This window comes from Colletes latitarsis, chromosome 1 (genome assembly GCF_051014445.1).
Source record: "Colletes latitarsis isolate SP2378_abdomen chromosome 1, iyColLati1, whole genome shotgun sequence".
Classification (NCBI taxonomy): Eukaryota; Metazoa; Arthropoda; class Insecta; order Hymenoptera; family Colletidae; genus Colletes; species Colletes latitarsis.
The window spans coordinates 41,288,654-41,304,637 of record NC_135134.1 but is presented as its reverse complement, the minus strand read 5'-3'; the positions used below and the strand labels follow the sequence as shown (position 1 = coordinate 41,304,637).

At 30.2% G+C, this 15,984-nt stretch overlaps 1 protein-coding gene across 5 annotated transcripts in view; it reads left to right on the top strand.

Annotated features, from left to right (window-relative positions):
* Positions 1-3,605: 3,605 nt before the first annotated feature.
* Positions 3,606-15,984, top strand: part of LOC143343805 (dnaJ homolog subfamily C member 5) — a 34,335-nt gene continuing 21,956 nt past the window's right edge. For 3 of the 5 annotated variants that reach the window (XM_076769082.1, XM_076769093.1, XM_076769066.1), the window contains exons 1-5: positions 3,606-3,811; positions 4,772-4,910; positions 6,395-6,547; positions 7,523-7,654; positions 15,593-15,649. In XM_076769082.1, coding sequence (XP_076625197.1) covers positions 3,792-3,811; positions 4,772-4,910; positions 6,395-6,547; positions 7,523-7,654; positions 15,593-15,649 — 501 coding nt within the window. In that variant the 5' untranslated portion in view covers positions 3,606-3,791. The remainder of the gene's footprint in view (positions 3,812-4,771; positions 4,911-6,394; positions 6,548-7,522; positions 7,655-15,592; positions 15,650-15,984) is intronic. The other 2 variants (XM_076769074.1, XM_076769100.1) reach the window with 2 other exon arrangements.

The following is a 15,984-nucleotide window of genomic DNA, read 5'->3' as shown; positions in this document are numbered from 1 at the left end:
TATTTAAAAATTTCAAGATTATTAAAATATCTAAGAATGTATCTCATTGATACGTACACCGCAAATCTTCTATTTTTTATTTTAAATTGTAATACATCATTTATTTAAAAAATAACTCGGCAAAAACGTATTTGCGACTCGAAATCAGTATTATCAAACCGCGTATCGGGGGCCCCAGGAACTCCTCATTCCACTTTTGCACACTATGCCCAATTGCGTATACGTGAGCTCGTAAAGTTTCGGAAGAGACGAGAAGAACAGGCTGATACTCACTTTCCTTCTCGCTCTTGCATCGTTGACGTCGCTTACATTTCTCGAAAGCAGGCCTAGCATCGCCAATCGCCACACGTTCGAATCGTCAGTAAACGGCAAAAGCCATCGTGACTGACAGACCTTACATTTCTCGAAATCGGACCTGAACGCTTTTTGAAGATTTATTGACTTTCCATGCGAAGCGACCATGCACTATATACAGGGTGTTTGGCCACTCCTGGGAAAAATTTTAATAGAGGTTTCTAGAGGCCAAAATAAGACGAAAATCAAGAATACCAATTTGTTAATGGAGGCTTCGTTAAAAAGTTATTAACAATTAAATTCAAAAATTTCAAATCGTTCTGGAAAAATTATTTTCGGCTGCGGGGGTCAATTACAATCATTTTTGGTGAATACACATGTCTTCGATATCCTATCCACTTTCGAGAAAAAAAATCGGATAGGTGCTGAAATTTTTCGGCGAAAGAAAGACTTTTGAATCGTCTTGGAAAAATTATTTTTAGTTGCAGGGGTCAATTGCAAGCATTTTTGGTCAACAGACATACCCCCGAAATCCTACTCAGTTTCGAGAAAAAAATTCCTTAACGAAAATCTAATTTCTGACTAGAAATGTCTGCCCGAATTTTCATGCGAATCTTTAAAACGTCATAACTTCTGAACGGATTGGACGATTTTAATGTTTAAAAAAACAAACTACGGGTATTTTGATGGAGAATATGTACAAATCGCAAAAATATTCGAAAAGTTGGTTCTTGACCCCGCAAAATGAGAAAAACCCCATAAAAATGGTCCAATTTTCAAACAGCCATAACTCCTACAATTGTGAATATATTTCAATGAAACTTTTTTCTGAAATAGAGCTCATGGATACCTACAAAAAAGTATTAGACAACTTTTCTGTAGGGCGTCAAACAAAAATACTAAAAATGAAAAAGGAATTTTTAAGAAAAATCGATAGGGGGTAGTGCCTAAATTTTTCGACGAAAAAAAAAAATTTCAAATCGTTCTGAAAAAATTATTGTCGGTTCCGGGGGTCAATTGCAATCATTTTTAGTGAATACACATACCCCCGAAATCTTGCGCATTTTTGAGAAAAAAATTCAGTACTGTCGGAACTTTAAATGTTAATAACTGTTTAACGAAGCCTTCATCAATAAATTGATATTCTTGATTTTCGTCTTATTTTGGCCTCTAGAATCCACCATTAAAATTTTTCACAGGGGTGGCCGAACACCCTGTATACATATAAAGTTGTACAGCTTTCGCCGTATACCTACTTTTTAATCATATGGGAAAATTTTAAAATATAAAAAAATGTAAGAATACTGTAGAATTTTTGCAATGGAGAATTATTGAAGGAAAATGAATTGATTATATCCATATGTATATATCGGACACATCCCTCGCAAACACGCTGCAAACAATGAGAAGAAAAATGCCAATCTGTCTTTTTTAAAAACCCTGCAATTGATCTTTGGCTTGCAACTCGTCCTCTTTATTTAGCAATTATTATAAACGTAGACTCATTAAAATTCGTAGAAGTAACAAAGTCATAGTCATTTAAAGGGAAGAGTACCCAGCGGTTAATAATCATATCAGAAATTTTAAATGCGTTTTTCTTGAAACCATTTTTTTGAAACTGGCTGACATAATATCACAAATTCAAATTGATTAATGGATTTGAAATTTATAGAAACATGCCTGTAAATATAAATTAATTGGAAATAAAACAAGTTAATCTACATTCAAAGAAGAAAGGCTTGATGATGAATGGAGAAGACTGAAGATGATTTTTCAAGTGTTTGAAATAAATTGTACATAAAACAGTTAACTACAATTTATCCCTATCTTCTGCAATATAGAAAAATTTTATATTGTATATTTAATTTTTATTTTGATTTTAATTTCAAGCTTTAGCCTTTGGGTTACTACGTGGGGCAAACAAAACACGCATGCTGTTGCTAGGGGTCGTGTCTTTTTATTTCATACAGAACCTTGCAACTCTCTCCGTTATCCAACTAACGCGTTTCGCGTTTTCGATCGCCTCGCTCGCGTTTCTGGAAAACAAAAACCGATCTCCTATTTCGGGGGAACGTCCATGCGTCGCCGTCCAACCATTGTTGCCGTGGCGAAATCGACTTTTTCACCTTCGCCTTCGAAAAAGATTAAGTAAAAGAGTTTCCTTCATTGAAAGAAGAAAAATTTTCCAGTCTTTTATTTTAATATGATTGATTTTAACGAATCAGCGTTTTTTTAAATTGCTAAACAAAGAGGACAAATAGGAAAGTATTTCCAAATTTTTTCAGATTTAAAAATTTAAAATTACATTGAAATTCATTCGGTTGTTTAGATTCAATCGCATAAATAGTATAAATACATATATGAACGCACGTCCATAAGCATAGTAAAAAAATGTCTTTTTTTTCATAGTTAAAATATGATTAGGGAGTCTTGAAACGTGTATTTCCGTAAAAAAAAATTTTGAAATTTTGAAATTTTGAAATGTTTTTTACATTATGGTATTTTGCTTATATGCGCATACATAGGTCGGAAAGTAAAAAATGCCTGGGCAGTCGAGATTCGATATCGCATGCCAGTGATGCTAGGTCGAATTTCAGTTGTGTTCAGAGCAAGAAGGGTAGACTCACATTCGCCGCCTTTCTCGAATCCCCGAAGCTATACGAAACGCCAGAACTCATATAAAAGGTGGCTGTGCATTGTGTCTGTAAGTGGAGGGGCAGTTTCCTTTGGCCACAGGCTTGCCGTCTGATAATACTGCACTGCCAACTTACATGTATTTACGCACACACTACAGCTTTCTGCCCATCAATACTAATTCAGTGAATAGTTTCTCAACTGACCGCCATCCATGAGAAGAGGCCGCTAAAATCACCTCCGAATTTTCAGGTCGGTATGGCAGTCAGATTCGGCCGCGAAAGTCCATAAGGTGATTGGTCTACTCGTATACCTCGTCTGTGGTACTACTCCAAGAATGATTGTTGATAGAAACTGTGAAAATTTTATATTTCCAATAAAATAATGGATTGTTGTTCAATTTTGGACTGTACAGCTTTCAGTTCGTTAAAAAACAATAAATTTTCTGTAATTTCATTTTCTGTAAACTGTTGGTAATGTTGCGAGTGACACGAAAATGATAATGGGACCCTACAGCCCCAGAAAAATGGGCCGAAATGGGTCTACTTGTATACCTCGGTATGGTTACGGTGTAAGAGCGCGGAAAATGCGACGTGCAAAGTTCTTTTTGTGGACCATAGATGGTACCACAATGTCCATAATTCAATAGCGCCAGTTTGGTGCAAGTGTGTCCACTTTTAGTACTAAAATATTGAATCGCTTCCTCTGCTATCACCCGAAAGGATATCTGTCCAAAAAGTTGTGTGCATTTAATGACGGAAATCATGTACTTGTAGTACGACAGTGAACATTCGGTTACAGTTTGAACTACTAATTCTGATTTACACTTCATATAATTGAAAGACAAAGTACTTCCATTTAACATGGATGGAAGGAAAATGTCGTGAGTATTTCATACCACCATTTACACATTTTTAACTTCTAAGGTATTTTCTTTCCTCACAAAATTCATTATTTAGACACAATAATGAACAACATGAATTTTCCTGCAAAAGTTTATGAACATATTCGGAATATTAAAAAACTTTACAAAATTAAGGAAATGCTAGGTTATACCGTTGTGCTTACTCTCTTCTTGTCCCTTTTTTCGCTTTGATCCGTAGTTTGCGGTTTACGTTCAGAAAATCTGTAAAATGTTAAATTAAATAATTGTTACGATATGTTTGGGAAGTAAAAGTTTTTGAAATATTAGGTTAGTTTGCTAGATTGCAACTATCTTGCAATTAAAGTGTGTAATTTCTAAAATTTAAGAAATGCATTTAACGTATTTTACGTTTATTTACTACGATTTATTTGTAAAAGAATTGCCATAATTTAAAGCGTTTCAAAATATTTTACACTAACTTTTGAATTAAAAAGTAAGCACTGGCAGAAGGAACATTTTAAATTATAAAGAATGATATAAGCCTATTAGCAGTTCACTGATGTATTAGTTCTTGGATGTTTTTATATCTATAAAGACAGATGAATGGATTACATGTTATCCTCCTGATTGATCAATGTATTTTTCTTTATGAAAATCATATTAAATTTGTAGTAAAATTTTCATTGTTGTATCCTAGTGACATTATTTTAAACAATATTTAATAGAATAAATATTATTTTTACTTCTTGATTGATAAACATATTAAGTAAGATTTTTATTGCTATGTACATTTTTTGGAAATAAGTATCACAAAAATGATATTCAAATTGAATTTTTTCAAATTCAGTTGTAATATTAGTTTTAATATTAAATAAAATTGAGCTATACTAGAGGAATACACACATACACAATGAAATAAAGTTTAAAGCTGATAAATTACATTTAATATAGTAACTAATTTATTCATTGATGTTTTAGAACAGCAGGGGATTCCCTGTACCAGATTTTAGAGATTCCAAAAACTGCCACTTCTGAGGAAATTAAAAGGACTTACAGAAAATTAGCATTAAAATATCATCCTGATAAAAATCCAAATAATCCAGAAGCTGCAGAAAAGGTAAATTAAATTCCAATATATTTATCTTTAAAAATTTGGTAAATATTTATTTCAGTGGTTTCGGCCTAAATCTGTTTATTTTTTGTTTTTTTTTTTTTAAAGGCTGTATTTCTGCATTGATAAGAAATATAGACTGGATAAAGTGAAAAAGTAATGCGCTTTTACATTTTTTTTTACAACAAAAAAAAAAAAAAAAAATTTTTAAGAACTGTATTATATGTGATGGGATTCAGATGATTTTGGAATATGTCATAAAGGACGAGATTGTGAACAACTTTTATCTGACTAATAATTGCCGTTCGACATCAGTTTTCGAAACATTTGCAAACATTGTTGGTCCTATTGCAATCACACCACTTGTACATACGCGTGTCATAGTCGCGTTGCGTCAGGAGGAGATTGTATTTGCCTTTTATTTTTATAAACACATCGGGACGACTGACAGGCGAGCGTATATAATGACTGGACAAAAAGATAGAATTTAACCAATTTCAATGATATACTAATTTAACCTAACTTATATGTAACGTCACACTTGTTCCGGGCCGCAAGCAGCCCTCTACTCGACGACGATATAATATAATAGAGCCAAATCTAACCTACTCACAAAACTAATTGTCGGAATATTGATTAAATTAACTAATCAGTTTTAGTGATAAGGTTAGGTGCGACACTATGCATATATAAGTTAGGTTAGATTAGTATATCATTGAAATTGGTTAAATTAAATTTTTTCGTTCACTCGTTATATCACTCGCCTGTCGGTCGCCTTGATGTGTTTGTAGAAACACAGATAACCAGCGATCCCTTGCAAATGCAACGCGGTTATGGCACGCGTATAGGTGGAGTGAATGTAGTAGTATCAACAATTTTTGTAAATATCTGGAAAACTAAGGACGAGCAATAATTATTGTTCAGATAAAAGTTGTTCACAATTTCGTCCCCTATAACATACTTAAAATACTACAGTTTCTTTAAATTTTAAGATCTTTTAAAGAACTAGATATACATACCTAAGAACTAGATGTATCTAAAAATATTTAACTGGATGTATAATATCTGAGACATGAATTCATTGTATCAATACATGAATCATTTGGATGTGGAATTTAGATTAGATAAGATTTGATTGAGAACAAGTTAAATACTTTTACGAATTTTTTGTAAATTGAAACAATGTTTATGCTGTATTTATGACGTTGTTTAGATATGCATTTTTAAAGAATTGAGAAAATATGACAAAGTTTGTTTATATAAGAGAATTACAAAACAAAGAAAATTGTAAATGAAAATAAATTTTGATATATTAAATATAGTTTTACAAGAAAAATTTTATTTAACAATATCATTTGTTAGTACTTTAAATTCTGCTGGTAGTCATAAATTTTAGTAAATCTGAAAACACAAATTAAAATAAATTAGACAATAAAAAAAGTTGACAATTTTTCATATGCATAATCTGTTTGAATGATATTATGTTTCAGTTTAAGGAAATAAATAGGGCACATAGTATATTAACAGATCTGACAAAACGTAACATATATGATAATTATGGGTCTCTTGGATTGTACGTTGCTGAACAATTTGGCGAAGAAAATGTTAATGCATACTTTGTTGTCACTTCTGGTTGGTGCAGGGTAAGTTTTAATTAATCTCTATTATTTATATAAATAAATTCTCATTTTTTAATTTTTAATTCTATTCTTTTATTTCTAAAGAAAACTTTTGTTTTACAATAAAATAATACAGAACATTTTAAATTACCACCTGATTGTAACATTATTGAATGTTACGCAAATAACTAATAACTTTTAATACCATAAGATGAAAGAAATATATTATTTATTCGAAATGTACTTTGTTAGTCTAACTCTATTTGTTTTGCTACTTCTTTACAAAGTTATATTACTTTCATAACTTTATGTAATTTCTCAACTGTTATTTGTAATTATTAAGTTGATATAATTTGCTATTTGTTGACATCATTTTAAGTTAATATAATTTAGTTGATATAAAGATACTTGAAAACAATTAGTTCACAAACACTTCTACATATATCTTTTTAAGTTGTTCATTTTTATTTTAGATTTACCAAAGAAAATTAATCAAAGAATAGTATAATTTTTAACTTTTTAAAAATATGTAACTATTAGTTTAAGTTTAGAAGTCCAACCTCTATTATAATTATCTTAATTATAAAGGGTGTTCGGTAACTGGTGGTACAAGCGAAAAGGGGGTGATTCTACGTGAAAAAATAAGTCTAAAATATAGAATAACAATTTTTCATGTAAGGCTTTGTTTTCGAGAAAATCGGTTTTGAATTTTCGCCGGGTATGCGTGCTTATCAACATATACTTCAATCGAAACAATGATCTACAGCCAGATCCATTATAACAGGACATGATCAAGTGCACGCGTATCGGGCGATTTTCTCGAAAACAAAGCCTCACATGAAAAATTTTTATTCTATATTTTAGACTTATTTTTTCATGTAGAATTACCCCCTTTTTGCTTGCATCACCAGTTACCGAACACCCTGTATAATTTAATGATTCAAATATTGTATTTATTATATTGATATTATTATATCGTAATAATATTATTTTTTACAGGCACTCGTCATATTTTGTGCTGTCATAACTGCGTGTTATTGTTGTTGCTGTTGCTGTGCTTGCTGCAACTTTTGCTGTGGCAAATGCAAACCAGTGCCAGCGCAAAACAATGGAGCATACCATAACTTACAGGTAAACCTATCATTTTATTACTTAATTCAGGTATAAATAACCATACTTCTTTTAATTCTTGTATTGTGTTTAAGTCTATGAACCTATCATTCTATTACTTAATTCAGGTACAAATAACCATACTTCTTTTAATTCTTGTATTATGTTCAAGTCTATATGACCTGATCCTGTCTTTAGGTCAGTATAAATTTTTAATTTATAATCTTGTCGGAGACATTAACTTTTTTTATTTTTGTGCATATTTTGTCTCAAAATATGCATCTTCATTAGGTTTGTTGAAAAGATCATTATGATCTTAATCTTTAAAATCAGTGGTAAAATATTGGTCAAAATCGATGTTGGTGAAATATTATTCTTAAATAATAGGCCGCTTGCGAGAAAGTGGACTTTTGCGGCCGGCCTTTATTTGGCTTGTTTAAAATTTTATTACTTTTTAAGCTTATATATCTTACACTTTGCCACGTTATCGCGGTACACAGTGCTGACTGATACTATGCATTATGTTATTTACTGAATGCGAACATCTGGTGATACTGATTTTTGCTATGTCAGGGAAAAATTACCAAGTCTAACTACTATTTCTTCTAGTTTTTGCGTATCTAAAATACTATAGGTCGTGTTATTACGCTACGTGTTTGGCGATATTTAAAAAGTTATTTATTTACATTTATGCCAAAGATTGACAAAGAAATTAGGAACATTTTGTTCTGAATCTGCTACAGTACTGAATAGTAAGACATTTCTAGCAGACCTTACCTTAAACGTAATGCTATCTAATATTTTTATTTTGATATAAGTATATCTACGAAAACCGAAATAAATACGGGCCAACGAACGTTTTATATGTATAAACGAAACTCGCTTCGGTTTGATCCTCTATCATTGATTCTAAATGTGTAACAGTGATTGTGATATTTTAAATTTTATTATTAATTATTCCAATATATTATTATAATTGTGTGAGAAATAAAGTATATAATTCCATTATTAAGTAGATATGTATTTTTATACATAGTGTAGTTAGAACCATTCAAGTTCAATGTTAAATTGAAAACAAGCTACAGTGTCATGTGAGAAAGCATATAGTTATTCAAGATTTTGACCGTTCAAGAAATGGGAAACAGACAATAAAGAATAGGACGTTTACAAGCTACAACAGCGTTTTCCAGAGTAACTGGTGATCAAACTGCAATAAACAATGACGGTGATGATAAGCAGACACGGGCACTTCGGTGCGTCGCTATCTCTTTCAAGTCGTCTACAAATGTTGCGGCGAAGACACGCAAGGACAGGATATGGTTCTATGGACTTTTCGTCGAAGGAAATACGAAGTCAAGAAAGCAGAGATCGATTCTGGAGCATCGATCCTTCCCCAAAAGAAGACGAGGCCACTATTGTTTCGACAAGCGAACGAGAGTACGAGTTTTCGGTGTATAGTATCTTGTTTTTACGTGTTTTTGGCGAATAATATAGTGTCTAAACCTTTGTAGAGTGTGTCTAGAAAGAACTTTAGAAAAAAAAACTGATTTATTCTTAGATATTATATATGTACAATACACACTATTATCCTTAGACATTAGGTTTAGTGATTCATTTTAATGAATAATAACTTAGTTATAGTGTGTGCGTGTATTATGATTGTTAAGTGAATCATCATGAAGATTTCCAAGTGTATCATTATTTTTAAGTGAATCATCATGGAAATTCTCAAAGAACTTCAAACAGAACCTCTTTAAGACTAGAGAGCAAAATTAAAATTATGGAAAAGTTGCAAAGGGAAGCATCCATTTCTAATGCAACAGACCATTACCAGGCCTGTATGGAGACGATTTGCCGCATCTAATACAAGGGAAATGAATTAACAAAATACGCAAGTAAAGGAAACTACGAATTACAGTAAAAGAAGAGAAGGATGTGCAAATTTGAAGACTTGGAAAACTATCTCTATATGTGATTTTTAGAACGACGTATAGATAGATCGTGAACACCGTGCGTTTCTTGTCTAATGGAAGATTCATTCACGGATCTGTTACTGCAGGAAAAAGCATTACAAATTCCAGGAGAAATTGGGACACTGTTTTCATTTAAGGCTAGTAGAGGCTGGTTGATGAAATTTAAGGATTATTATAATATAAGATATTGCATACACATGGAGAAAATCTAGTGCTGATAGCCGTAGACTAATTCGTGAACGATTTTTTGAAAAAAATAGAAGAGTCTATAGAGCGAGATAATGTTTATAACATAGACGAGATAGGTCTTATGTGGAAGGTTGTCATACAAATGGTAAAGAAGGATAAGAAGTAAATTTCGAACCCTTAAAAATAGGTAAATATTAGAGTAATTATTATTTTCATTTATAGTATTAATATCTATATTATACAATAGAATTTAAAGTATTCAAAGAATCAGTGATGGAGAATAAAATCATTGCGAGTTTCGTCCATTCAAATAATCTAATGTGTTAAAAAGAGAAAAAATATTGATTCTCTTCATTTCTGAAATATTGTATTATAATCGAAGTTGCCGAAGTCGTGAACGAATTTTATGGCCTGTCGTCTCTCCGGTCTCGTTCATTCGTAGTATGTCACATACGATGTGGCAACTACAAAAGCAGTGGCGAGAATAATCAGATTACTTAAAACGAAATGGGAATGGGGATCCATGCGTTTACTATATTATTATTCATCGTGTACACTAATTTTGGATAAAATTTGAACCAAATTGGCGACTTGCATTACAGTAAAGATCTGCCAGATCTCACTGGTGCCTTTATGGTAACAAATTATATCCAGTGGTTAGTGTTTTCCTCTACAATTGGATAATTGTCTGAAAGAAAAAATGCTCTTTGCCTAAGAAATTATAGAAAATGTTTTTTTAGAATTCATTGAATATACGATATTTGAATTCCATAAAAATAGGGTATGTACAAAGCTTATGGTAGTTTCATAAACAATGCTTTGATTTATAAACTACATAGTAGTTTGTGGCATCGATAGTCGGCCTAGACGCAATAGTATATTAAATACCCCTGCGACAATCTCCTCTTTTCTGCTCAATGATAAATGTTAATCACAGAATACATTATTTATATTTAACTACTTAATGAACGAAATTATTAGGTAATTTACATTACGACATTGTAAATAGAAAAACGTTGACAACCACCGTTTATCATATTTTGAGTAAATTTCATATTATTTAGAATTACTATGTTGTAAGTTAGTATGCAAATCATAAAGTATTATATAAAAATCATTTTTAATGGATAATTTCTTCCATTCATTAGAGTTTGAAGGAACAACTAAAACGAATTTTGTATAGATTTTTAACAAATTCTGTATCTTAAGTGAGTATATTTATTTCCCTTGTTATTTATATTGAACTCGTAACTTTTTACTTTTTTCGGAGGACAACTTACTTTTATGTGGTATTCTAAAAGTCGAATTACATCAGAAGCTTTGAGTATGTTAAAGAGATCTAATTGTATGTAGAACAAGTTTGGGTAAGAAATTTTTCTTTACTTTTTATGTTGTAATCACATTTTTAGTAAACACATAATTGTCTACTCTGTACATAGAAGCACTTTTATGTGTTTTGTCGTACATGTTTTTGTTGAATTAATTAACGATCCGAATTGCCAGCATTATATTCTTTCACAATTCTCTGGGTACTGATTTTTTTACAATAAATATAAATTGGTTTTTTACTGATTTGTTTTAATTTGAATTACGATTGAATGTAAATTGAAAATAGGGATTACTTAAAATATAATTTCATATTTGTGTAGTTATTAACGGTTTGGTCAGTATTAATGTTCAGGGACAATTTTCTTTTTTAATCTAGTTATTTGCATGTTGTTTTTTAATATAATTGTATTCCCGTACGGAAAAATAAGTGAATGTTTGTTAGTAAACACAGAACTTCTTAGAGATATAATAGTAATATTTGTGAATGATTTCAACATTTTTTTTTTTTCATTAAACACGATTCTATTCAAAAATATGTTTTATGTTCAAAAATTCAATAATGTTTTATTTTCTAGTACTTATGGAAATAACTATTAGCAATAATTATAGTTATGAAAAAGACATTATTAAAATTTACATACAATAAAGAGCAAGCATAACTTAATGTGAAACAAAATTAATATGTGTTAATACATGTTTTGATTTAGTTGCATTAGAATAGTATTGTTGGTATTCTTGTAACATTTGCAAAATATATTGCTTTTTTTTCGTTTTTAGTTAATCAATTGTTGCAATCTGTTATTAGCTTAGTGCCTCCCTCTGCAATATCATTTGCTGTTTTTAAATGTTATACTGTTTCTAAACCTGTCACATACAATTCATCATTTTCCCAGATTGATATATCTTTTCATAGAAAATTTACAGATATACTTTCTGTTGAAATAAAATTTTCTATATCTATGTTAATTATATTAATATAATCTTCGACATTTTTTAAAGTAATAACAAATTTTTTTAGAAGAATTTTCTGTTTTCGAATTCTGTAAGACTTCAATTATACACCTTTTTACGTCAAAACATATTGTTGTATCAAAAGACGATAATGTAGCAGTCGTTGATGAGGGGACCATAAATGCTTGAAAATTTCCTATAATCCTGTTTGAAAAATGTGGATTTTTTTAATCTCATTAATTTTTTTATATTCATATAGTTTTTATAAAAATTGTAAATCTTGGCACACTGCTATTGTAGAGATAACAGTATTAATTTATGCTTTAATAACCCAATATGCCTTAGTCCCAACTCTGCAGAGTAGCGCTGGGGGGGGGGGGATTATTCTAATGCGTTTGCGCAGATCAAAAAAGTAGGGGAAAGGGCCACAACTGGCTCGTAGGCCGTCAGTTCGTCATCTGCCGTTGTAAAGTAAGGGTTGTTATATTTGCATGATCGATTTCATGCATCCTTCCTATTCATGCTATTTAAGGCATTTAAAACAGAATAAATATAGATGAGTAAGCCAATCGTGATTTTTATATAATTGATTTATTGTATTCATACTTTAGGAGAAAAATTGAACGAAGCAAAAAGCTACTACTCACATATACGTCCATTGTTTAAAGTAGTAATGTATTTAATACTTGTTCTAATGTCATTGAAAATAAATTTAAAACGGAAACACTAAAGCACTAATGCTAATTGACATAGACACGGTCTTTTCTATTTTTGACCAATCCAGTATTCTAGTGTATTTACTTTGAAGTCAACACTTTTTGAATTCTATCTTCCAATTTCAAGTAAAACTGCTTGTAATTCGGAATTATCTTTATTTTCTTCATTAGACGAAACACTAAAAACATTAATTTCATAAATGCTGTAGTATTGTTATTGTAAAAATATGTACTCCTTAACGAAAAATTTGCTCGAAAGAACTTCGATTCGTTCAATGTTCTATCGCGTTAAAATTTGTTATTTTAATTTGTTGATTTGCACTTATCGTATAAGTGTAAAGTTATGTGTAATTTAACTATTTATTATTATATAAGGTACCGTAACAAAGTATTAATATCGATAAAACAAATATGAATTAAAAATACCCAACGGATGCTGATTCAGTATTACTATCCGTCCAATGCAAAATTTTGAAAAAATTGATTATGTATTTTTAAAAGCATGTAGAATACATAAACAATACATAATTGACATAACAACATTTTAGAACCATTTCAGAGCCGATATAATAACGGTTCTGTAGAATCGTAACCATAACCTATACACACCAGAACCTTTTTTATTCATAACTGTTATACTATCATTTCAGATCTTATAACTGTTTTGTAACGAAAATCAATATCATAACTATTTGCAACCTTTGGTGGTAATTTAAGGTTAAGAAGCGAATCTACACTCCAAAATTTCATACCCTATCTTTAAAATTATTCGAGATACAAAAAGGTTTTTAAACAAGTTTTTTATGGTTTTTAACGGGAAATAACATTAATACAAAAATATGAGTGAGTAGGATATAAAATCAATATCTCACTACCTATATTCATAAAACACCGATATAATACACAATTTTTATATTAAATTTACAATTGAATAAGTATTTCTTTTCGACGGGGGGGGGGGGGGGGGGTAATATAAAATTGTGAAAAGAATGCAAAATTTCGAAGATTCGAGAATTTTACTTCTAGAAATTACAAATAGAAATATTAAAAATTTTATTATGACGATCACTTTTATTACACAGTATACAAACGAATAATATAGTATAAAAACAAAACAAAAAACGTAACAGTTTTTCTGTACAAAATACATATGTAATAAAATATATGGCTCAAAAAATAGAAAAATTAAATTGAATTCTGTCTCTCACATTGGCTATTTCAACACTCACTCTCTCATTTTATTACTCATACCAACGTCTTAACACAAAAATGTTTAGAATTATTACCTTCCAACAGTTTCGATGATTGTTCAAAATTTGTTAAAGAAAGCATAATAGTAACCACAGTAGTTACGAGTGTTCTATTGGTTTTCTTATTTATTCCTTTTATTACTGCATCGATGTTATTTTCCGTAAAAATGCTTGTACAATTTGTTTAAAAGGTATTCCTGTATATCCATTAGTAGTAAAAGTAACATTGGAATACCGTAACTTGGAAGGGTAGTTTCATCCCTTACAGTTTAGTAAACCTCGTTCACAAAGGGTTAATTTTAAAAATATGAAAATTTCAAACACTAACTCGTGTATGGAAAATTTGTGAGTTAGTTCGTTTTCATATTTTTAGTTTCATATATGGAATCATTTCCTTCCTATAAACTACCATGATGAACTCACCACTAACAACAATTTCAAACTTATTAATTCTCTTAAAACTTTTTTTGACTAAGAAATACTCATATGTATTTATATTAACAGGTTTTGCATTTCAAAGTTAATTTTTTGCCAAAATTGTTTTCCTAACCTTTTTCAATAAAAACAAAATCAAATGTGCATTTATTCTTCGAAATTCAAAATTTATTTATTACATATGGAATTCATAACTATTCACGAGTATAAAATCAGCTAGCATTTCTTGCTATACATACATTTGATTTTTGAAAAAATCGTTATGGTGATATAAAAAGTAGAGTATGCCTTGTCTGATCAAAATCATGCTCTTAAAAACAAAATGGTGAATTTGATTCGCAAAAAGTTGAATTTTCAGTGCAAAACTTGTACCAGCCTTATTAATTTGATCACATAAAATGCGTTTCATATTTATATGACCCCCATGAATTTTTAAAATTGGGATAACATTTATATTGTAACTAATTGAAATGTATTCTATTTTATTTATTTTATTCTAAAGACGTATATCAAGCAATATAATTTTGTACAACTCACTTTTTATTTATTCAATTTGCAAAAACGTAATTCACAATCGTTTTATGTTTATCAGACTCCTGAGAAAAATTAGTTATTCAAAGACAAACGAAAAATTAATAATTACGATATAATTAATAATATTAGAAACTCTACTTGATGTGTTATTGACTAGGTTATTAAAAATTTTCTAAATTTCTTTCCATGCAGTTAAAATAGCAGTTTCGATTCTTCGGAAAACTTTTATCGTTGCAATAATAAAACATTATTTTTAAAAAAGTTTGTCGTTTCGTTTAATGAAACTCCATGGTTTTTATTTTAATTACTCTGTTATATTGTTCTCTTGTAAATATTCATAAGATCGTGTTCGCAGATTTAAAAAAACGAAAGGAAGTGATGTTTTTTAGTTCTCGAGGAATGAATGTTTTATTCAACGCAATTGATTATTTTCTTGTTCTCTCATTCCACGTTTGCTACAAATTCATCAATCAATGATTTATAAAATCTTCCTGTTTTAGCCTTGTATGCACTTTTTACGTCTGCCTTTATTTTAGAATACGATAGTTTAGCGGTTTTGTTTACGTTGTTGTTGTATTGTAGCGGAACCAGAATCTGGAGGTCGATGTCGTGACGAATCAGCCCAGAAGCTCGACCAAGGTAAGTTTTTTCTCCAGTATCAGTGGTTCTTAGTTCTCTAAGTATAATCGTTTTTAAACTAACTTTAACAAAGTTTTCCAACATTAATAAAAAAGAAACGAAAATGAAAACAATTCTGTTTCAGCAATGATAAATATTATGGAATCTTATCATGATTCAATTGATATTAAAACTTTTTGTACCTAAATAACGAATCACCAAAAAGTTTTTGTAATAATTGTTAATCCTACTCGTTTAGGCGATCCTTTTTGTTACTTTTAGTTATGAAAATTATGCACTCCTGAAATAACTTTAAACTTTTTAGTTTCACGAACGTAGAAGTTCCGAGTTTGTAG